Source organism: Callospermophilus lateralis, chromosome X (genome assembly GCF_048772815.1).
Source record: "Callospermophilus lateralis isolate mCalLat2 chromosome X, mCalLat2.hap1, whole genome shotgun sequence".
Lineage (NCBI taxonomy): Eukaryota > Metazoa > Chordata > Mammalia > Rodentia > Sciuridae > Callospermophilus > Callospermophilus lateralis.
The window spans coordinates 18,954,807-18,980,958 of NC_135325.1; the positions used below are offsets into that span (position 1 = coordinate 18,954,807).

The 26,152-nt window shown below is 33.7% G+C and overlaps 1 protein-coding gene across 5 annotated transcripts in view; it reads right to left on the minus strand.

The window, feature by feature from the left end:
- Dmd (dystrophin) overlaps positions 1-26,152 on the minus strand; it is a 2,011,337-nt gene that overhangs the window by 338,673 nt on the left and 1,646,512 nt on the right. For all 5 annotated transcript variants that reach the window (XM_077107047.1, XM_077107046.1, XM_077107045.1 and 2 more), the window contains one exon: positions 1,865-2,011. In XM_077107047.1, coding sequence (XP_076963162.1) covers positions 1,865-2,011 — 147 coding nt within the window. The remainder of the gene's footprint in view (positions 1-1,864; positions 2,012-26,152) is intronic.

A 26,152-nucleotide genomic window follows, 5' to 3' on the forward strand; every position in this document is an offset into this window, starting at 1 on the left:
GTTCAAGTGGAATGGATCATTTAGCATTGATTTTTAAAAAATATTTTTTTAGTTGTTGATGAACCTTTATTTTATTTATTTTTATGTGGTGCAGACAATTGAATCCAGTGCCTCACACATGCTAAGCAAGTGCTCTGTCACTGAGCTATAACCCCAGGACTTAGCATTGAGTTCTAAAAGAACATTTCCTTTCAGTTATAATCTTTTGACCTTATTTATAAATTTACATGCAGCTGTCACAAATCTTTACCACATTTCAAAAACAAATGTGGCATTCAGCTATCTAAAAGAAATTTTAAAATATAATTTGAGAACACTTGAATGGAACAAATGTGGCCATTGGTTTTCTTTGACGCTTTCCTTATTTGTGGTTAAAATTAAAAACATACTAAGGATGAAACTGATAAGGTTTGTTTTTAGTTGTAGATAGACATAATACCTTTATTTTATTTATTTATTTTTATGTCATGCTGAGGATCAAACCCAGTTCCTCATATGTGCTAGGCAAGAACTCTATCGCTGAGCTACATACAACCCAAGTCCCATGAAACTGATAAGATTTTAATAGTACTGAACTACTGTGGAGCAGACAGAGAATGGCATATAATCACTTAACTATATTGCCAAGCTTTAGTCAATGCCACTTATAACAATATATCATACAAATATTTCAAGACTATCCATCAAAAGAAGAATTAAATTATACAAGATCCCAAGAGGTCTTGAATTTGGAGCTTGTTTTTATTAAAGATCTAGTAATTCTTTAACAGAACTTTCAATCACACCCCTAAATGGACTGTCAATAGGAAAGTAAACTGGTTTATTATTTTTTTCTTATTAAAACTTTGACAGCAAATATTTTTAAACTCAGTTTTTTCTCTGTTCTCAGGAGTACACTATCTGCATCCTATGAAGTTGGGAAAGGAGAGAAAATGATTACCTAAGTCTGTGATTAAACCAGTTTTGTAGTTTGGAGAAATAACTGTCATACACATAGGGAATACAGAGACACCTCCACTACAGCCATTTTCTGAGTTCTCACTATGAACCAAATACAAAGAACTCTACATCAACTAACTCATTCATTATTATAGCAACTGTGTTGGAGATGAGGAAACTGACAAAAGATATGTTAAATGGCCTCAAGGTCACCCAACTAAAACATCATATTCCCAAACCTTTGTAGTATAAGAATCTTAATCAAATAACACCAAGAGCTAGAATTTACAGAGTGTTTACTATGTAGCAGGTTCTGTTTCAAGCATTTTATATTTACTATGAGTTATTCATTCTTATAATAAACTGATACTATAGAGAATTTATTTTCCCTTTTTTTTCAGATGAAAGATTGAGTCACAGAAAGGTTAATTGCCCAAGGTCCCACAGCTAATAAGCGTGACCTTGAGAATATTTCTATTCCCTGTATTCATTAGGAAAACCTATGAAAAAGTTCCATGTATGGGTTTGTGATGAGATGTTCTTCATTCAAACAATTTTAGAACATATCTAACTACTGACTTTGTTTAAATTAGGATTCCAAAGGAAAAGATATTTTAAGAATCCAAGCAATAATAGTACAAAGGAACTATCTGCTAGCAATTCAATTCTTCCATCACAATTCAGCATTCTATTTCATATTTATTGCACAACATGTAGAAGTTCAACTTTTAGCCATTTCCAAAATTAATAATAGTTTGAAAATATTTACATTGGAACTTACCAAATAATATACACTATCTAATCCTCACAAAACATTAGTGTGAACATCAAATAAAGATATTACTTTCATTGTTCCTTATAAGTAAGTTTTAGCTGTTTGATATCTTTTTGTAACAAGGAACAACAATGCTTATAATGTATCTACCTGTAGTAGTTTCCATCTGGTGTTCAGGTCTTCCAGAGTGCTGAGGTTATATGGTGAGAGCTGAATGCCCAATGTGGTCAACTGGCGAGCAAGATCATTGACGTGGCTTACATTCTCTTTTAGAGGTGCAATCTCTCCCCGAAGTGCCTGTGTAAAATAGTCAAGAGCAAATTGGAAGATGAGAATATTAAAGCAAAGAGACACAAATTGGAAGATGAGAATATTGAAGGCAAAGAAATATTGAAGGCAAAGAAATACAAGATATCTTATTGTTTTTTGGGTTTAGTGTCAGTGATGTTCATTCTGTGCTATGACCTGAATGTGTGGATTGCTCCAAAATTTATATGTTGAAGTCCTAAAAAGTAATAATAATAAAAAGATATCCTAACCCCTAAGGCAATTGTGTTAGGATGTGGAGCTTTGGAGGAGGTGGTTTTGGGGGTTAGTGGCCTTATAAAAGAGACCTCAGAGAGCTAGATAGCTCCTATAATCATGTGAGGATGCAGGGAGAAGGTGATGTCCATAAGGAATTGGTCCTCACCAGACACCAAATCTGTCAGTGCCTTGGTCTAGGATTCACAACCTCCAAAAATGTAAGAAATAAATATCTGTTGTTTACAGCCACCCAGTTTATGGAATTTTTTGTTATAGCAGCCCAGATAGACTAAGACACTTTTTGGTGGCAGTATTATAATAATGGACATTTGTTAGTGATAACTAATATTTTTGGAGCACTTCTTAAGTTCCTAGTTCTGTGGTAAGCTCTATCCACATGTAGACTAATTTTATTCCTACAAAACAATTATATGAGACTGATAATTGGAAAATTCTTATTTTACACATGAGAAAACAGACTTGCAGATGTTAGATGTCACTAAGGTCCCATATGTAATAACTGAGTAACCTAGGATACCTATGTAGGTATCCTAGTGCATATTCTTAACTACTATGTCATATACCTGTTCAAAGAAATTTTGGACTGGCAAAATAACAGGAAAAAATATGATGCGGCTAGATTCTAAATTCTACTCATCTCACAACCAGAAATGGATTCTTATTTTTTACAATAAAAGGATACACTCAATCATATAACATTGCATTCCATACTTCACATCAACCACATAATAAATAGTTTCATTTAGGGATGCAGGTATTTTGTCAAGAACTAGGAATGGCTTTCTGTTCTCCTGGTATTTTACTTCTTGTAGCAATGACTTCTGAAGGCTCCCGTGGGACTTCTCAGCTGTCTCTGAAGCACTAGAGCAGGAGTCTCTGATGCAATGCATCATGACAATCTGTTGAGCAGAAGAACCCTATGCAGATATGGGGAGGATATTATCATGCATCATATCTACCCTATTGAGATGGCATTTATGGATCTTTAACATGATGCATGATGTCCAAATGTTCCAATGAGCAATTTCTAAGGGACAAATTCCCTCACTTAGAACAGTTTGTGTAATGTAATGTCTGTGCACAAGGACAACATCACTTACTTGAGTCTACGTGCTATTTTCACTTGCTTGATATAGGCAGGTGTTATTTCTGTCTGGTTTACTGTGTTGGTAAAACCATTGTTTACACTGACCTCTTCTATAACCCTGCATGCCGTCCCATGCTAAATGCAAGCCAGATACACATTCAAATTAGGAATGGCATTATACTCTCAGATCAACCTCAATATTTCAACAATGAAATGTGGTGTGTATGAACTATATGACTCTTATATGGTTCTCAAATAAAAAATATTGTGAGAACCACTCTGTTGATTTTGTGGTTTTTAAAGTGCTTCTTTATTTTTGGTAATAGGGATTGAACCTTTTACCACCAAACAACACCCTCAGCCTTTTTAGTATTTTTTTTTTTTAATTTTGAGACAGGGTCTCACTAAGTTGCTTATAGCCTCACTAATTTGCTGAGGTTGACCTTAAACTTGTTATCTTCCTGCCTCAGCCTCCTGGGTCATTATGATTACAGACATGTGCCACCACACCTGGCTAAATGTGCTTATTTAAAACATTATATTAAAATTGGGGATTTCTTTTGGGGGTGATGAAAGTGTTCTCATATTAGTGATACAACCTTGTGAATATGCTAAACACCACTAAATAGAATACTTCAAAAGGATTAATTTCATGTATGTGAGTTGTATATAGTAATAAAAAATAAAGAGTCCCTTCTGACCATATATGTGCAAAAAATTCATGTTATGTACTCATCTTTAATCAACATGTCAGTGGAATGCCACAGGAATCAGTCTGAAATTAAAAACATTTTATAGGGGTTGATAGTAAATATTATTCCATTTCCTTATGAGTAAATACATGGATTAAAAGAATCAGAATTAAGTGTCCATGGAAGAAGGTGGTCAAAATCCATATATATGAATTCAAATCTCTAAAAGGAAATGATCCATAATGATTTTGTTTTGTGTAATAGAAATTTTAGAAATCAGATTTCTTAAATGTCAATGGGGAAACCTGGACAAGGATGGTGATTACCAAATGAAACCATTCTCTTCTGGAAAATAACATGCGTTTGTAGTAACAACAAATAAATATCATGTGAGGTTGAACTATAAACAGGAACCACTGTGGAGATGGCAGAATAGTGGACAGAATCTGTTAATACTGTAGGTGAACTCTTTGTGCTAAACATCTCTGTTACCCAGAGAAGGGCTTAGCCATTAAGTTGTGTTTGCATTCCAAATAAGTCATATTACAGTTCAGCTCCCTTTAGCTTATATAATGTACATGTTTTAATGTCTCTTATTAGAATTTTCAATTTTCACTTTCTCTTCCAAAATCCTGAGCAGTTTTTATTTTTTTTTAGTTGTAGATTGACACAATATCTTTATTTCATTTATTTATTTTTATGTGGTGCTAAAGATCCAACCCAGTGCCTCACATGTGCTAGGTAAATGCTCTACCACTAAGCCACAACCTCAGCCCTCCTGAGCAGTTTTTAATGCTGTATCAATGTTTTGTAGGATAAAATGGATTAAGAAATTTAAGTTCCTGTATTCATAGTTACTCACAAAACTCTTCCTTCCTCCCCTCCCCCCCTTTTTTGCAGTAATAGAGATTGAAACCAGGACCTTGCCTGTGGTAGACAAACACTGTACCACTGAGCTATATTCCCAGCCCATTTCTTTTTTCTTTTCTTTTTAAAATATTCCCCCCTCCAACAATGTTATTGAGATCCTATGGCTTTTTCTTTTCTTTATTCTTGATGCCTTCTAGTAGTGATAATTGAGGTTCTCTAAAGTGACCTAAACTATAACTCACCAGTTTTCATTTACTCTGTGAAACATAGAGACTGGAGTCTATAATAGTCTCAAAATAAAAATATTTGACGTGGTTGACGGTTTGCATGACCTTGCTCCTCTCATTAGTTTTTAATCGTGTATATAACTGTCAGTTGGATATGTGTTCTCAAAACTTTCTTTTACTGTTAGTGCTCCAATTACTAATTTAATTAGAGATTTCCCAAATCAAAGAACAATCATCTAAAGAGAAAAAAATTGTTATTTCTTGGAAAACAAGTTCTATCAAATACTCTGGGAACTTCTAAAGAAAATGAATATTATTAAGTAGGTGTGCATGAAAAAACTGTGAAATATTAAGAAAACAACCCTAAAATTTACAAGGAATCTGTATTCAGAATGCTTCTCATGATTTCTGAAGGACTTTTTCTATATTAAGAAAACGAGAACAGGACATCAAAAAGTTCATATTATCAGTGTGACTTACAGAGAATTCAATAAGTGGATCTGCAATCAAAGAAAAGGCCTTCACACAACATTAAAATATTTGTGACAATTTTAGATTAAAGTTTTAAGCCATATTTTTGTGATCCCCCCTTTAACTCATTTTTTCCCATTAACTGTTGAAGTATGAGTCCTAAATGAGTTGGAAGAGATAGCATCTATTATGGATTTTTACTACTACTATTATTTTACTACCTATGCTGTTGCTACTGGTACTATCACTAATTAAGAAAAAAGCCAAATATTTCTTTTAATCCAAATACCTAAATTTCTGTTAAGGTATATGATAATGAAAGCTTTGATTGTGAAGAGGTATGTTGATAAAGTGTAATTTGGGGTAAAGGTTCACTTTGGGGAGGTATCTTGATGGAATAACCATCTAGAAATCATCATGAGGGCATTAGACACATGAAGATAGAAAAAGGAGATAACTGATGGTAGAAAAGATGCAAAGATAAGGAGGTAGGAGAGTGTTACCAAGGAGACAGTCAAATCAAGGCATTAGACCTTGGTTCTGGTGGCAGTTGTACTCCACCAATGGATGGCTCATAGCATATGCTGTCAACATCTAAAAGTGAACACAACAAGAAATATGGCTCCCTAAATGCTGAAACACAAAACATGTAAAGGGTGAATATAGGTACCATGTCACTTAAATGAATGTAATACGCAGTTTGACTAGATTTAAAATATTAGCACTTCTAATGTAGTATGCATAAATTTATGCTTAAATTATTAAACACTATACATAAAATGTCAAAAAGTAGTTAGCTGAGCAGTGTGATGTACTATTTAAATGATGCCAGAATTTCATTAGTTTTTCTTCAGTTTGGAGGCAGTAAGTGAGAAAACATTGAAGGGAGCCATTATACTGTAGGTTTTCTTTGAATCGCTTAAACATCTGGAATATGTGCTCCATGAAAGAGCATACCAAATCTAGTTTTATTATGACTAGTTTCATGTAGGCAGAATTTTCATTTCATTAAATGTTGTGTGATTAGAGATATAAAAGTACTGATTTATAATGATCTATAAGTCTCATATGTCAAGTTTTTCTTCTTTGTATAAAATTAAATTGCCTGATATATCTTTGCTTATCTTTATATAGTTAAGGGTTTGTTCAATGTATATTCAGAATTATAGTCCTCGACCACTTTTGCAGCTAAAGAAAGGAATTTTCTAACAAGGAAAGATTATTATTATTATTATTATTATTATTATTATTAGTAGTAGTAGTAGTAGTAGTAGTAGTATCAGGGATTGAACCCAGGAGTCCTTAACCACTGAGCAATATTCCACCCCTCTTTTATGTTTATTTTGAGACAGGGCCATGCTAAGTTACTAAAGCTGGCTTTGAACTTGAGATCCTCCTGCTTCAGCCTGCTGAGTTGCTGGGATTACAGGTGTGTGCCACCACACTCAGCAGAAAGGTTATTTTTTGAGGGAGCAATTTTGACTTGACATTTAACATACCCTTCTTACTGCAAGGTACAGAGGTTAGTTGGGAAGATTAGAAAGAGTAAGTTAAGGGGACTGTACTTTGAGAGCTGCTATTTCCTCTATGAAATAGGAAGCAGCAGACTCAGTATAGTGTGCAATGCAGGGTATGCAATGAATATTCAGTGAAAGTAAATATGAATTAAGAATAAGTGGGGACATTTGAATTAGTTGTGATAGAGACTGAAAGGTATTTGACCTAAGAAATGTAGCGATGTTGCCAGATAGTATTGAGGGCTAATTTGAGACTAAGGATATATATATAAACTTGGGATTGTAGCTTAGGGTACTTCACCACTGAACTACTTCCTCAATCTTTTTTTTTTCTTTTTGACTTTGAGACAGGATCTCACTAAATTATTGAGGCTGGCCTTGAACTCATAATCCTCCTGCCTCATCCTCCCAAGTTCTGGGTTACAGGCATGTGCCATGGTGCCTGACTAGGATCACAACTTTTTAGCAGAATCAATTTGCCCAAATTCCTCATTTTTTCTAACAGTATTCCATGCAAGCATGGAAAAGAGAGTTGGTCCAGTTTTGGCATTTTGTCAAATGATTAAGGCACAAATACTTAGGCACAGGATGGTTTCAGTTTTAGCCAGAATATAATGGAAATATAGTTTGTGAGATCTAAACTTAATTTGGAAGAAAGTAAACAAGATGAAGCTTATAGATGCAGAGAAATATAATTGCTAATTGTAAAGGTCCAGAAAAATCCAAGAAAAGCCACAACAGTAGTAGTTACACTAGACACCCAGAAGGAGAGGAAACTCTGGGATGCTTGAATAAACTGTGTCATATCTGCCATTTATGAGTTTACATGCACATGCATTCACGTATACACATACACACATACAAACACCCCTGAATATCTATATCTTTATATGCAAACAGTGCTACTTAGAGTCTGAAAAATTTCCTTCCTAAAATCTTAACCTGCTCCTTTGTAGAGGTTCTGTCTTACCAAGAATTCAAAATTAGTATAGTCTAACAATAAAGTGTCATTCTAGGGCTATATACACTGTAGAGAAATTTACATTTCAAATGCTACTTAAGAAATTGAGTAGTGACTAACTGGGTGGCTATATCATCCTAATGAAACAAAGAGAGTCAAAGAATATCCCTCCTTTGCCTAGAGGATCAGAGACCTGCTGGGACTTCTAAAACATCTGGGAGGAATGAGGTCCTTAAATGCAATTGGACCAATTAAAAGAAACATACCATATGGTGTAGGCAAACCTTTTATGAAATACATCAAGCTTAGAGACTACCATTGCTTTAATTCTTGGCTTTTTATTTGTGTGGTTTCTTTCTGGTGTGGTGTCCAAGATATAGGTTTGACTTGACTTTTGTCTTAGATACCTATTGCTTTAGGCCAGGTTTCAGAGAAGCAGAAACTGGATGTTCTTAAAAGAAGGGGACTGAGAGAAGCAAGACAACCTGGCAAGTTAAGTAAGAATCTGTTCTCCGCTGGAGACCCAGAATTACCCTGGTGCCAGTGAGATCTGGAGCACTGATTATGCCATGGCATGTTCCACACTGAGACAAAGGGAATGCCCCCTTTTACTTCAGCAATCTTTGGAAAGAAGAGATGGCACAATTTTCCAGTCAAGGTCGCTTTTTTTTTTTTTTTTCCTGAGGAAGGTTTTCTGTAAATGGACACAACCATGAGCCTAACTCTAACACTCCAAATTGCTCAAGGATGAGTGTGCTAGCTCAGTGGAGCAATTTGGTTGGGACAGGGATAGCAGCCACCACACAGACTAATTTCATCTAATTTTGCAATGGCCCACCCCCATTTATTCAAGAGGCCTCTTATATGAATTCTCATTTCTAACTTTACAGGGTTGTCTCATGGTTCTCCAACAAAAAGATAAAGTCCCTGGATTCTGCTGAATTCTGAAGGATTATATAGAGCCATGACACACGGGGTAGTTTGCAGACAGAATAAATACAATTTTATGTCTTTAGCATCATTTTTGCCTCTGGTAGAGACATTCTTGACAATAAATTATGCCACTGAAATATGTATTCTTTTTTAAAAATAGAGATGCAATTGCATTCCTTTCCAGCATTAGTTTTTATTGTGGTAGCCTGAAGGCAAAATATTATGTGGTTTCTTTTTCATTGTCTTCTTTGCATTCAGTTTTCAGGGCAATTGTAAACTTTCATATTTGGTCATGATCACTTTTGATGAGCAAACTGAATAAGGACATAAATAATGAAACAGACTCAGAACTAACGACCTAGATGTAGCATAATCAGGATGACTTAGGGAAGGTTAAATAAAAGATTTTAAGAAAACAATGTGAAGTTTGTAAGCATGAAGTTTGTTTTTAATCTGGTATTATTATTTCCCAAGCAGTTATCAGTAACATATTTTGACCATGGTTTCTTCTCAGACTCAATATACTTCCAAATATGTGTCATTAAAAAAGAGCAATTAATGGCCTGTGTTTTTCCCAAAAAGAATCCACATGTTTTTATTGAGAAATGATCTCTAGTTTCTCTTTATATTATTGAAAAACCATGCAAACCCAAACTTAAAAGCATAAATTCTTTTAAACATTCTGCCCTTTGCATTGATCATAATTCTTCACCTTTCTGAACACAGCTTCACTATGAAGCTTTAACCCCAATATTTAAAAAATAAAACTTGAGTTATATCTTTACCATATAATATGTCTATCATTTTTTCTTTGCTATATCTGTTCATTTTCCTTTCACATACATAATTTGTGAATGATGAACAGGACAGCATTGATCATAAAGGAAAGATTTTTTACTTTTAAGAACAAGGGGGCTGGGGATGTGGCTCAAGTGGTAGCGCGCTCGCCTGGCGTGCGTGCGGCCCGGGTTCGATTCTCAGCACCACGTACAAACAAAGATGTTGTGTCCGCCGAGAACTAAAAAATAAATATTAAAAAATTCTCTCTCTCTCTCTCTCTCTCTTTAAAAAAAAAAAAGAACAAGGAACACAATCTTGGATATTTAATTTCTTTGGGAATTTGTTTCTATAATCCTTACTCTGACTATTAATTATGCATCCTTTATAGGAAAAAAGTAAATAAATCAAACAAACAAATGAAGCATTTAACACTTCTACATAACCTTTTGTGAGTGTGTGTGTGTGTGTGTGTGTGTGTGTGTGTGGTGTGTATAGTGCTGGTGACTGAACCCAGGGGCTAGGCAAGTGCTCTAGCACTGAGCTACATTAGCCCTAAACTTTTCCATAGCTTTCTAATGACACAATTAAAACAAAAAGGTAGTTCATGAGTGTTTTATGGAGGCTAATTGAAAAATATGCACAATTAAAATAAAAGGGTTTTTAATGAGTATAAACAAATCATTTAAGCAAGCCATGCTTTTGACTGCTAAGGAAATAAAAAATACCAATATTTTCTTTCTGAGAAGCTTTAATTATATACAATAACACGTAAAAGCAAAAATGGCAGTTAATTAAGTCTATTAACTTACTTAAAAATAAGAAATAATCTATAAATCATTTGAAACATCAACCACAAGATCATTGATCTTCAAATTTAGGAGTTATTTTAGACAGATTTAAGTTTTACATTTAACCTACTTTCTGAACTTGCAAACATTTTATGTTCTGTGCCACATTTGCTAATACCATAGCCCCTAAGTAGAAATACAGTTTTGCTCTATTACTCCCCTATATGGCTCAAACATATATCTAAGGCAGTGATTCTCAAGTAATGGTGTGCATTAAAGTCACATGGAGAGGTTGTTAACACAGAGATTTATGGATTTTATGTAGAGTTTTTGTTTAGTAGGTCCAAGATGGGTGTGAGAATTTGGCATTTCTAACAAGAACTTAAAAGATGCTAGACTCTTAAATCTCACCAAGCTTATTCTTGACTTAAAATCCTCAGCTATGCTGTTTCCTCTGCTTGGAGTTTTACATTTCTATTCTTTATCTGTCTGGCTCCTGGTCATACACTTCATTTTTTTTAAAAAATATTAATTTATTTATTTTTTAGTTATCGGCAGACACAACAGCTTTGTTGGTATGTGGTGCTGAGGATCGAACCCGGGCCACACGCATGCCAGACGAGAGTGCTACCACTTGAGCCACATCCCCAGCCCCATATACTTCTTGTATCAGCTAAATATGACCAGTAAAGAGAGCCCATCCCTGGTTACCCCATCTAAAATAAGTGTCCACTACTTTTCTTAGTCTTGGCACCCTATTTTCCTTTTCAATCCTGATCACAATTTGCAAGTGCATACTTCTATCCCAAGATCTGAAAATTCATGAAGGCAATTCTGTATTATTATTATTATTATTTGCCAGGATATACCTGAAATTGATACATAAATCTCCCTCAATACATTTGTATTAAAGAATAAGCAGTAAGGTTCTGGGGATGGAGCTCAGTGGTGGAGTGCTTGTTTAGCATGTTCAAGGTCTTCGGCTTTATCCTCAGCAACACACACACACACACACACACACACACACACACACAGTCAAGAGAATAAGGTACTTTTGCATTAACTACGAACACTTCAGACCAATAGCTATTCTCATATTGCTTTATAAATCCAGTTTTCTATAGAAATCTGATACTGAGTTCCCAAAGAAAAGAAACCTACTTATTTTCTTTAAGTTCCATATCTGAATTATTTATAGCTATCACTTGATTTATTTTATGTTGGAACTATGTTTATGTGCTAATTTCCAAATCATCTCTAACACTCTGAGCAAGCATATAATATTTTGGCTTTTGGTATCAACCATGAATTTTTCATAAAAATGGAGCAAGTGGAAAAAAGAGCGAGTAACCTATTTAAGGAAAATATATTCTGATGGTGCCTTAAAAGGCTAGAAGATTATAAACCAAGGTCACCATGTAGACTTATTTAGTGAAATCCAACTGAAATCTGACCTGGGCTCTACTACTGAATCAGTGAGCCTTACCAAAGGAGTGGGAATCTTTCTGAAGAAAACAGTACCTTTTTCTACTTTGCTGAAAAGTCCTTGCAGGGATGGGGGTTGTAGAAGTTGGGGCTGATTTTATCATCTCTCTCTCCCTCTCCCTCTATCTCCCCCCCTCCCTTGTTCTCATTTATGGGGTTTTACCCAAAATAAACAAAGTGAGTAAATAACAACATGAGGCAAGAGATCATCAAATAGAATTTAACCAAGTTCATTTTCAAATATTTTGCAAGCATTTCCTCTTTCAGAGAAAGGGAATAGTGACATGTACACTTCAGGGCTCATATAAAGATAAATAAAAAGATGGGGTCTTTTTGTCCTTCTTTTACCTACAACTAGTTAAGCACTATGTTAGGCCACATTAGAAATACAAAGTCACAAAAAGTCTTATTTGGATTAGTTCAGGGAGGCTCTATAAAGCAGTGGGTAATAAATTCATCCATGACTGAGTAACAGACCAAGAATCTTTCTTGGATAGACACCTCTTCAGAAAAGACTTCTCACAGTACTCCAGGGGGAATTAGTCTTTTTTCATTCTTCTACTATGGAAAGTAAGGTCTTTTTGAACTAGACATTAGGATATGAACTAGAAATTGGTACATGAAACTGACAGAGGAAGAGAAAGGATGTGAGGAGAAAGATGGGTATTTGTTCAGAGCTTAAATAAGAAGAGGTAGGAAAGCTTAATGTGTTTGGTGAATAGTAAATATTCTTCAAGAAGTTCATGTATGGGTGGGCACAGTGGCACATGCCTGTAATCCCAGAGACTCAAGAGGCTGAGGCAGGAAGATCACGAGTTCAAGGCCAGTCTCAGAAACTCACCTAGGCCTTAAGTAACTTAGTGAGACCTTGTCTTAAAATAAGATAGAAAAAAAAAAAAAAGCCTAGGAATGTGACTCAGAGGTAAAGTGCACCTGGGTTCAATCTCTGGTACCAAAAAAAAAATAAAAATAAAAAGGAGGAGGAGAAGGAGAAGGAAAGGAAGAAGAAGAGGAAGAGGAAGAGGAAGAGGAAGAGGAAGAAGAAGAAGAAGAAGAAGAAGAAGAAGAAGAAGAAGAAGAAGAAGAAGAAGAAGAAGAAGCTGTTGTTGTTGTTGTTGAAGAAGTTGAAATTCACATATGAAGTACAAGGCAGTTAGGAAAGATGAATCATGGGTGTTTTCTTGAAATATAACTGTGGTGCATTTGAATGAGCTGGCCTTTGAGTGTGGAGAATGAACTTTACTGCAAAGGGGAATGACATATTCTTCACAGATCTTTTAGTTAGGTTTAATTTAATTACTTATTCACCTGAAAATACTTATATAACCTACTGTGAAATATATATATAACACATATATTATACACTGAGAAAATGGAACTCACTGTTATTAGCAGAGATAAACAATATAGTGGGTTATTAAAAAGCAATGTAAATGCATGTTATGAGAAGATGTGTCATAGGTTTCAGAGAGTACAAGTCAGGGGAAACTCCATGAGGAGATAAGGTGACTGAAGTTTTTCACAAAGACGAATGACAGAAAAGTTGTGATCCTCTGAGTATAACCTGTTCATCTAGAAAATCTCAAGTAGATGAAGGTTAGCTTGCGGTCATTATGTAAAGGAGGAAGAAGTGACAATGAGTGTTTGTAGATACAAATAAAAAGTAACAACGTCCAGAAATCGATGATGGCAAATGGGAACTAATCATCTATAAAACAATGCTTAAAGTTTTTATGTATCATAAAGAGAACAGTTTGCCCTATGCTTTTGTGCATGTTTGTTTATTAATTATTCTAAAAAGTATTTAAGAGCATCTATTATATGCCAGGAATATTCTAGGCACTGGGGATATAGTAGTATATCAACTAAACCAAGTCTCGGTGACTTTGAAGCTTAACTCTAAAGTATTTCATGCAAATGATGACTGTTATTATATACTTATAAAGAAAAAAACAGCAAGCCAAAATGCATCCATAGCTATAAAACACAACATGTTTTTTTGACAAGAAAATTCAGGGGTATGATTTTATACACACACACACACACACACACACACACACACACACACACACAAAGAGATGCTTTTTTTCTCATCAAAACAAATTAAGCATCTGGGCATGGTGGTGTACCCCTGTAATCTCAGTACCTGGGGTTAGAGGATTAGAGGCTGAGGCAGGAGGATCATAACTTTAAAGACAGCCTCTACAGCTTAGCAATACCCTTGACAACTTAATGAGACTCTGTCTCAAAAATAAACAAAAATAGAAAGTACTGTGAATACAGCTCAGTGGTAAAAGCACACCTGGATTCAATCTTCAGTACCCTGGCCCCCCCAAAACTAGTCTGCATGTATGAATAATGGTTAATACCAGAATCTATGGTTGTGAGTTACCTATTCAATATTCTATGCCTAGTGCACTTTGTACTGGGCACCTTTATTTAATTTTAATCCTCTTGGGAAGGCATTCACTATTGAAACAAAATGGATTTTTGTGAATTTGATTTTCCATTCAATGTGCTATCAACTTAGAAATACTAAAGCAGGAATGAATCAAAGATGATGAAATTCTTCTAAGAACTGAGATAAAAATAATACATGGAAGAGGGCTGAAAAGGATTGCAAAATGCTCTTTTCTATCCACTTTTACTTTCAGATTATTGTAGCTCCTGAATTAATTAAATGTTTTGAGGCTATCCAAAATGTCTTTACTTCTTGCAAATGAAACAAAAGATATGCAACTACTTACAGCAAATGAAATGAACATAAAATGGATTATCTTCATTGAAATCTATGCAAAAAATTAGGTTGTAAATTTGTTTAATAATAGTTCATTTCATTACACTCTAATGCTGAAAAGAGAATCTTATGCATTTACTTCTAAGAAATGTTAGTCCTCTGGATATATCAGTGTTTGATATTTTTATACTTTTACTTCCATGAATAGACATGTTTGTGAAAGACCTAGTTTAAGAGTTTACTCCTACTTATTCATCATATAATTGATAACTTCTACTTTCAAGATATTACTCTGATTTTTCTGAGCATACCATTAAGGCAATATCTAAATTCATATCTTGTTATAGTCTGTTATTAAGACAGCTATCATGATAATGTCCAGTAAAGTACATGCAAATGATGAATAAACTATTAGTTAAACAAATGTGGCTAAGTGTCAAGCTGTCTAATCAATGTACTCAGATATTACGTAAAAAAATAAATCAAATTTGGCCAAATTTACCACTTAACACAGTGATTGGTATTCAACTAATAATTATATTATACTTATGAAATAATAGATTTCTTTTTGAAAGTAGGAGTATGACTCAAGTGTTCTCAAATATCTGTGGGGGAATTGCTGTACTGATCATATAAAAGAGAGTACAATTTCTGTGGAAAAATGATTAAAAAAATCCTTTCACTAAGAATGCATCATTTGGGGGGTCAAAGTGGATCAGATTTCATTAAGACCTCTCTTGCATACTACACTAACCCCCAACCCTCTGGCAATTTTAATTCTGAGACAACCTTGGAAACCTTTAGAACAAAATGTCAAGTTGGTTCCAAAGGTAATATTTTATTCATTGTGTAAGGAAAAAGATCAATAGAAATTATACTCATTTGTTTAGCCTATATATGTTTTACTGGATAAATAGAAGTCAGCATAATATTGGATAATGCTTAGGGCAATTCTAGTATTGGGTTTGTGTCCATCTGAAAACAATGAACCATTCTCTTGCCATAGCTCTGTCCTTGCTAGAAACATGTGGAGGCCACAGCCAACAGGCAAGTTATGGTGAGGCAGGTGAAATGCCAGTTACAAGTAGCCTATTTGCCTGGGTACAGACAAGAGATTTAAACCACAGGATAATTAAATGGGTATTATTTAATAAAACCTAATAGGCTTTAGGCTTACAACAAGGTATAAATCCCAAATTGGGATATAATATTTTAAGAGTAGGAAAATAATAAAAGGAAACAGCAGGGGTTTGTCTTTGGTTTTCAAAAACATCAATGTATTGCCAGTAACTAGTGTTCACCTTCATTTCTATTTAATTCCTCTACTTAGGCATATATTACCTATGAATTAACTTCTTTCTGTTCACTAACTTTCTTATACCATGCTAAGATCATGAAAATAAAATTTGATAGGGAAAAATTTCTAAATGTAGTCTTTTGAGTCTATAGTAATGTGGAACACCAATAATAAAACTGAAAAATAATTTTTTTTTTTGGTACCGGGGATATTGAACTCAGGGACACTGAACCACTGAGCCACATTCCCAGCCCTATTTTGTATTTTATTTAGCAACAGGATCTCACTGAGTTGCTTAGCACCTCGCTTTTGCTGAGGCTGGCTTTGAATTTATGATCTTCCTATCTCAGCCTCCTGAAGACTGGGATTACAGGAGTGTATGAGCATACCTGGCTAATAAATATGTTTGGAAACAGGACTGGATGGATACTAACTATATGAAGAAAAAATATCCACTATAAAATTATTAAAAGAAAATAGAAATCTATCTTAGTATTAGATTCTCCAGTCTTATTCTGGTTAAGAGTTTGACATTTTAGGGCTGAACCCACTATGGAAACTTAAAAAAGAAACATTAAAGTTTACAAACTAAAAACATAATTATATGTGGACTGATTTTCAAATTTAATGTTTTACACTGTCTAATTCAGCTAACTTGATTATTTAATGTACACTTGATTTGCGATTTGACCATAGCTATTTCAACTTTATATTGAACATTAATCAAATTACTCTAAATGTAAAATTTCCTTTATTCCCACCCTCCCCCCAGGATTCCAGAATAAGGGGTATGTTTGTTTTTAATGTTCCTTGTTTAATGTTGAGGAAAATTTTAAAACATTATCCCATAATTCTCATTACATATACCACAACCCTGAACTTCTTCATAGGTATTTAATACAGTGATTTTGCACTACCTTTGGGATAATAAATTCTCCCTTCACCAATTACTACAGTTAAGACACTTTCTTATGTTCTCTCAGTTCCTCTTCCACTTTCATCCCATACCCAGCTCAGTTTCTACATATGAACATCTATCTACCTTCCCCCTTAACACTGAGCCACAAAGGGTTGACAAGGTAAGTTATAAAATGTAAGGACTCCTGGAAAAACTATTACTCTTTGCATCTGGCAAGGAGATCTTATTTAAAAAGTATTGAATGGTCTCAGTTATTCTGAATGTCTTACATTTCAGAAACTCTATAAAGAATTTTCTTATAGTCAGCACATTCAGCAGAAAATGATGTAGAGAAATTAATTGTTGTTATTGGTAAATACAATTAACATTTGTACAGAGTGAAAAATTGTGTGAATAAATATTTTAAAGTATCAATTCCAGGAAGAATAGTTATTTTATAGGTCATCTGAAGCAACTCTAAAATTCTACCGGAGTCGTTAAAATACCAGTATGAGAACTGGAATAAATAACTATGAATACTTTCCACAAGAGAGATTTAGAAATAAAAAGGTCATTATTTTTTTTTAATTGGTTGTTCAAAACATTACAAAGCTCTTGACAAAAGGTCATTATTAATTTCAAGGTTTCTGAGTGAAATGATGCTCATTCATTCTATCAGGAGATCATGTACCTGCATTTGTTTTTGAACATCTTTATTTTTTATTGTTGCATTATAATTATACATAAATGTGCATATTCAAATATGCTATATTTGAATATGCACATAACACAAACTAATCACATTCCCCAGTACATTCACTTTTTCTTTCCTTCTCCTTCCCCCTGATCTGCTTGCTCCACTCAACTGAACTCTTATTATTACTATTTTAATTATTGCATCATAATTATATATAAAGGTAAGATTCACTGTAGTATGATTATATATGGACATAGAATAATTGGTGGAATTCGTTTCCCAGGAATTCTCCAAGTCTCCTTTCCCCGTCCTTTACTCTACTGGTCTCCCTTCTATTTTTGTGAGATCCCACCTTTTAAAAATCCACCCCCCTTTTTCTCTAGCTTCCACATATGAGAGAAAAAAAATTGACCCTTCACTTTCTGAGTCTGGTTTATTTCACCAAGCATGATGCTCTCCAGTTCCATGCATTTACTATAAAATTACACAATTTCATTCTTTTTTTAATGGCAGAGTAAAACACCATTGTGTATGCACACCACATTTCCATTATCTATTCATCTGTTGGAGAGCACCTAGGCTGGTTACATGAATTTGGCTATTGTAAATTCTGCTGCTATAAACAATAGTATGCATGTATCACTATAGCATGCCTGAATTCATTTTTAAAATAAAATTTTAAATTAAATTAGTTCTAGATATTGATAAATATAAAATAAATGTTATTATAAATAGTATTTTAGTAGTTCTTTCAATAGAAATATATTCCTTTTTTTGTGGTGCTGTGGATCAAACTCAGGTCCTGATGAGTGCTAGCAAGCACTCTACCACTGAGTCATATGCCCAGCCCCAAAATAACAATATTTCCAAATAGCAGAATAAGAAATTTTCTATTTGGATCATTTCCATTATAATAGAAGAAAATAAATAACATTATTTCTAATGGAAGAATTACTAATAATACACAAAAATAGATTTTTGTATATACATAACAGCTTTTCTATTAAATGGTAGTTCTCCAAGAGTTTTTCTGGGTCAGCAGTATCACCATCATCTGGGAACTGGTTGTAGGCCTGCTTCAGACATTTAGACCTCTTGAATTAGAAATTGAGGGGACAGACTTCACCAGTCTAGGTTTCTACAATCCCTCCATGTTATTCTCATGCACACTAAAGTGAGAAACACTACTGTAAAAATTCTCAACATTCTCAATTACTTTGTCTTTATAACCTGAAACCCCAGATACTTATCCATATTATAACTAAAAAAACAAAATTGCTTCTGAAGCTATTTTTTTTTACTAATAAATATCACTTTCTTAAGTACTTCTCATTAGGGCTGGGGTTGTAGGTCAGTGGTGGAGAACTTGCCTTGCCCATGTGAGGCACTGGTTTGACTCTCAGTAATAAATAAATAAATAAATAAATAAATAAATAAATAAATAAATAAAAGTATTGTGTCCATCTACAAGTAAAAATATTTTTTAAGAAGATCTTTTCATTGGCCTGGGGCTGTGACTCAGAAGTAGAGAACTCACCAAGCATGTGTGAGACCCTGGGTTTGATCCTCAGCACCACATAAAAAAATAAATAAAATAAAGATATAAAAAACAATTTTTAAAAATGATCTTTGCATTAACTCTTCTTTCCTATCACCAATTCCAATTGGTAGCTAAAGGTTGGGGTAGGGGGAAGGTAGATTTTCAATAAAAGGACAAAATTCTCATCCATTCTAAATAATTTTTGCATGTTTAAGAGCAAAACAGCATTGAAAAAGTCATGTTGAGATATGGAAGCTGAGTGGATTACTAGGCTCACTTACTAGTTGTAGGTGATACTTTACCTGGCCTGAGCATCTATCTCCCAACTGCTTTGATAATTGACTACTAATGTCTCATGGCTGCCTACCTTCTGTAGAGAGGTGACTGCTGCAGGTGGGACTTCCTTAGCCCAGGAGGTAACCCTATTCTGGCTTACGATATATTCCAAAACCTCAGAGGTGGGGTAAAGTCAGTGGTGCACTGGAGTAGAACCCAAGAACCAATTGTGCTTTGCCCCCCAATCCATATTCAGTGACATCATGTTGGTAGCTGGAAATCACCAATGGTTGGAGAATTTGTACCATAAAAGCTGGAAAATGCTACAAACCAGAATTAGCTTCATCTTGGAGCTAGTTGATACATATTTACCAGCACATCACTGGCATAGCCAGTGGCTAGATGGGGAATGAGAAACCAACTCTGCTCCAGGGTTCTCTCCATATGGCTCAGGACACAAAACTAGTATCTAAGATGGCATACTTGTATGACTCTTCATTCTCTTTTGCTTCCCTAACTCACACACAGGCTTCTCCTGGGAGCAGATCCTCTACAAATTCTGTGCACGGAGACACCTGTTCTCAGGGTATTCTTCCAGGGAACTTGATTTAAGATATCTATTAGTCATTAGGCAAGTAAGTGACTGTGAACATAAGCCTCAAATACATGTTCAAAATTACAAATGACTACATGTCATGGGAATTTTGGGTCCTGATGATGAGATGAAACTGCAAGGACACATTTGAAATGGCAATGATCTACTCTTTGTGTATGTGTATATAAGAGAAAGAAATTGATGGAAAAATATGAAACCTCAATAAACTGACTAATCCACCATATCATGCTTCTCAAACTATATTTTCATATCCATAGGTAAATGTACTTAAGATTTTGGGGGGAAAATGAAACTTTATATTAAAAAACAGTGAATACTTTATGGAGAACATGACAGAATTGACATAAATTTTAAAAAATAAAATAAGAACCATAAAAGAAATGTCATGGTCATGGGAAAAGAAGGTAAGTAGGTGGGAAACAGGAGATAGTCAGACTTTGTCTTGGAAGTCAAAAGAATGGAAGTAGAAAAGTTTGAGAAGTAGTGCTTTTGGAAGGTGCTTTCACTAGAAATAAAGGTGCTATTTACTAGAATAAATGTAAAATACAACTAAAATATTATGCTAGTATGAAAAATATTATAAAAATGTTTTCTTCCCTTGGGCTCCATTAAAATGAGAAGGTTATATCAGTATTGTGGATACAATTGTTCAAATAATACCCAGAAAACTGTTTCACCAAGAATAATTATTTAATGTCATTGTTTAACTTAGGTAATGTAAGGTTGTGAAATGCCTAATATTGGTGGCAGTGTTAACTGTTAAATTTTGAAAATCATAGTTGTCAACCATGACAGAAAGACAACAGGAGCTCACTCCTTGGATTATTTGTTTTTAAATCATTTCTTATTTTGTTTCTGGTAGGAAAGTAACATAATTATACACTTTCAATTTGTCACAACTTTGAAATGTTATAAACATCTGCAGTTTATAACAATGAGCATAACAGTAATATTTTTTCCTAATCCTACTATAGGCAGTATACTTCATCATAAAGATACTATTCCTTTATTTAGAGTCAAGAGAGTTTATATATTTTGAATCTCCATAGGATTGTCCTGTTTGTGATGGTTTTGCTTACCCATGTATCCTCTAACTCTGTAAAAATGAAAGATAAATTTTCTTTATAACATTCATATGTAAGAAAGGATGACAGGTAGACTCATATGAATGGCAAATGTAACAGAATTAAAATATATATTGGTTGTTATTCCATTTTCTATAGAAATAAGAAATTTCAGTTAAATAAATGACTCATATTTTAGAAGTTTGCAGTCAATGTGGTACATGCACACACACATACAAGCTAATAAAAATTCTTATTCCCTCAGCTTGGTGCTAAATAATAATATTCCCAGGAAAACTAAGCTACCATTAATACAACTCCTAATATAATTTCATATATGAAATGAATTCAATATTCACACTCTTTAATGAGATCAGATTTCTCTGGGTATACGTTTTAACCACAGCATAAGTGGATGAATGAATTTTTATATCCCTTAATACTGAGAGTATATTAGTTAAGTTTTTGAATAGTTTTTTTATTATCTAAGACTCATGAGGAATAGTATTTGTAATTATTACCAGACACAAACAAAGCTTCTAGAATAAGTCCTCAGTAAACAGGATTGGCATATTAAAGGATCAGTTTTTGATATGGTTGTTTTCAAATAGTAGAAAGGATGGTATTCTTTGGAGAAATTTTTATTATCTAATTAAACACTTCCTGAGTAGAATAATGTCAGATGAACTCATTAGCTGAACATTTTGATAAACCATGTTCTTCTAAATGTCCCATGACCAGAAGAGGAACTGTGCAACTCTGATTTAATGCAAAAAACAATAGTAAGCAATTTTAGCTCCTTTTTTAAAAAAAAAATCACAGTGCATCAAAGAAACACAAAGAAGTCCAAATTAAAATAAACACAATAAGAAAGAACATGCTCTTTTCCAACTGTTCTGAAGCCTTTTCCTATCTTTAAGCAAAGTTCACTCAGTAATTATCTTATTTATGAAAGTAAAAGCAGAAGGATGTTTCTCTTATTAAATAAATGGCTTTATGCTTTGGATGTGGAAGGCATCACAAAACAAGAAAGAAAACGTGTTGAATGTCATCAACTCATTTTCTCCCACCCACTGTTTTAAATTGTTTGCTTGGTTCCAATGTATACTACACTTACATAAGTTGTTTATGAAGAACCAAATTAATAGTCTTTGCGATTGTTTTCGTTGGAGTTTGGAGAGCTGACAAATGAATTAGTAGAAAATGGCAATTCTACATGAATTAGCTTTTAAGTCTCCCTAAGAGGCTGATGCAGAACTTAATAAGAGACTTATTAGAAGAAGTAGGACAACTTAATTCAGATTGATTATAGACTTTGGTGAAGACAGCTGGGGTTCAAATGAAACTGAAAAAGAACTTATATGCACTTCAAAGTATGCTAAGCAGATGTCTGAAACAATTACTCCACTCTGCCTTTTCAGAAGTTTCAAAGGCAGGATGGGAATAGCATAGAAGGTTCTATTTGCCTAAGTCGAGGTAGGGACTTTTAAAACACACACAGCTATCTAAAATCAGATGCTTTGGGTAAAGAAAGTGGTTTGACATTGCTGTCCTAAGTAATTTGCTTTTAGCTTTATAAACAAAGCAGGAAATGAGAGGAAATAAATGGAAACTAACTAATAAGCTCTCCTAGCAACACTAACTTACAATTAATTTCATATTGAACAAATAATTTGGTTAGAATTTTAAAGATGAGTAATTCCTACTTTAGTTTTTTAAGCTCTATTAAAGCCAACAAGGACCATTCTATTAACAAACAAATACTACGCTTTTAAAATATATAGTGAGACTTTACTAGAATATGCCTTTTTACAGATGTATTCCCAGATAATAAAGGCCAAACTAAATGCTTTTGAACAACACAACTACATACTTTGAAAACTAGATAAAACCTTGGGTACTTTGTATGGTAGGCAGTAATGACATAAAACTCGAATTTATGAGAGATTACATCTTTTTTGATTTGTTTGTTTTTTTCCTATCAAAGGCCTAATTCACATAACATTTCTACTAGAACAAGAACAACAACAAAAGCCTCCATTCAGCAATATATCTGCAGTTTATAACAATGAGCATAACAGTAATATTTTTTCCTAATCCTACTATAGGCAGTATACTTCATCATAAAGATACTATTCCTTTATTTAGAGTCAAGAGAGTTTATATATTTTGAATCTTCATAGGATTGCCCTGTTTGTGATGTTTTTGCTTACCCATGTATCCTCTAACTCTGTAAAAATGAAAGATAAATTTTCTTTATAACATTCATATGTAAGAAAGGATGTCAGGTAGACTCATATGAATGGCAAATGTAACAGAATTAATAAAATAAGAAAATAAAAAATTTAGAAACAGGGTTAAGAGGAGAAAATCAGTAAGGGAATATAGAGTTGCAATCAACATGGTTGCCAAAATAAAGATGAAATTCTAATACATTACATCATAATTCACATTATCTGTCCAGAGGAAACAGATTTGGTTTTCTCAATGTTAAATTCTGAGATAGCATTTCTTTGACAAATTTCTCAAATAAACCAAGCCACAGGGACTCAGTATGGTAGGCCCAAAAAGATGTATTTGCTAATTTCCTTCTTAAAATTTTTGATGCGAATGCTGACCATAAATAACAATAGCATGGTGGCTTCATCATAGTCCTTGGTTGACTGCACACATTATAAAATTCAACTTAATTAGAATGCCAAAAAGGTCTAATCAAAATATTTCACTAAAAGAACTTCAGAGGGAAACTCACAGAATTTCTCTCCTTGACTTTTTGCAGTAAGAAATATAAGTTAAAAGTGATAAAAAATGCAAAAAGCCTAACTAAAAAGATGTGAGTGACAAATTTGCATATTCCAATATGAAAACCTGGTAGAGTTTAACTATGGTGTGTGAAAAACTGTGTTTAATGTCACAGCTGGGGGTTTGGCTTAGTGTTAGAGCATATGTTTAACATGCTTGAAGCTGTGGGTAAGTGAATGAATGAATTAATAAACAAAATCATAAAGTAAAACAAGGGCAGTGAAACATTCCTGGCTCAAGAATGATGTATCACTTTCTATGTGGAAAAACAATGGACAATTTCACAAAAAATAGCAATAACCTATAAACATTTTCACATTGGGATTTTCATGAGGACAAAAATATTGGTTGCAAAAGTTATTCTACTTTGTTAGTGCCAGCTACTTGGGAGTTTGAGGCAGGAGAATCACTTGACCCAGAAGTTTAAGGCCAGCCTGGGCAACATAACAAGGCTCTGTTTCTAAAAAAAACCAAATGAAATAAAATAAAGGCTGAGGGTGTAGCTTAGTGGTAGAGCACATTGTGATTAGCCTGCCCAAGGCCCTGCATTCAATTCCCTGTACCAAAACAAACCACAAAAAACAAAAACAAAAGAAAGAAAAAGTTATTTTATTTTAAGGCCTTTATATACTGCACTTATAGATTTATGCAGAGCACCTAGTGGTTCAGAGTTAATTCTTTTTTTAATTGTTGGTAGATCTTTATTTATTTATTTATTTATATGTGGTGTTGAGAATTGAACCCAGTGCCTCACACATACCAGGTAAGTGCACTAACGCTGAGCAACAGCCCCAGCCCCCAGAGTTAATTCTTATTAATTTCCAGTAAAGTGAGGAATCATAATTCTGTCCTTAAAGTGTTTGATAAACAATATAAATTATGAATTTCAAAAGAGGCATTTAAATTTTAAATTTTATTCTAGTGGTTATTCCTATGGAAACTATATTTGAAAGGCTAAGATTCTCCTAGTGAGCTAAATAGTCATTAATAATATTATGTTTCTTTCTCTTGATTTATCATATTTACCACTCTGAAGATGATCAGCCAGCAATAATGCATTTCCATAGAGTTCAGGGACTTTGTTGTTGTTTTATACATTCTCCAAATCCAAAAGGCACATTTGCTAATGAAATGATATAATGCTAAATCCCACAGAAATGTATATTTTGTATTCTTGAATAACAATTTTTTTAAACACAGACATTCAGAATGGAGAGAGATATTATGACAGAGTCACTTGGGACAATGAACTGATTTTTTCTTCTGGCTTGCTGCCTAGCTATCAGTTGGGAATTCCCTATAGCAAGGGGTCTCCAAGGGCTTAAATTGCTAAATAAAAATAAAATGGACTAGTGGTCTTAAGCATGTTTCTACTTTTTTATTGAAATAAATTTTAGTTAATAAGTTTAAGTTAGTGGTGTAAACTACCGCCTACAAAACTTTTACCAGTTTAACTCCTGGTATCAATAAGATGCAATAGAGAAAAATAATTTGTTTCCACTGCAAAATCAAAGAGCTACTAAAGGGAAATAAATACATATGAATTCATGTAATCCATATATTTAAAACATACATAAAATGTTTATATGATACTTGTTTAGAAATGGAAACAGTCACATTTATTATCACCAGTACATAAATATTTACATAAGTACTATGATTTAACATCTATGTCTGAGAAAGATAGATGTGTTGGTATATTTGGCTCTTTTTAAAAGATATAGTAAATATTTTAAATGTATCACCATTATTAGGACTATAATGAGAATCTTACCAATTAGGATATGTGAAATGAAGCTTGTCTTAGATCAAGAACACATAAGACAGGGAAATAAAGAAATACTACAAAACGGATTGAGTGAAGGTCAATTGATATTGAACTTTTGCACTTTTAGTTATTTGATTTTTAATCATGCTGTCTATATTGTCTACTTATACTCACTATCTTACACATGTTCCTGGTGTAATAGAAATGGCTAAAAAAGAATCCCCTATGCCTGCTATACAGCCTATATACTCAACACCTGGACTGATACATTAACTAATTTAGTTTCTTTAGAACATTTTCCTAATCTTATTTCACATTTTGGGAAGACTTTAAAAATTGGCTCCTATATTTTTGGATAAAAGTACTATATTTACTGCTGAACAAAT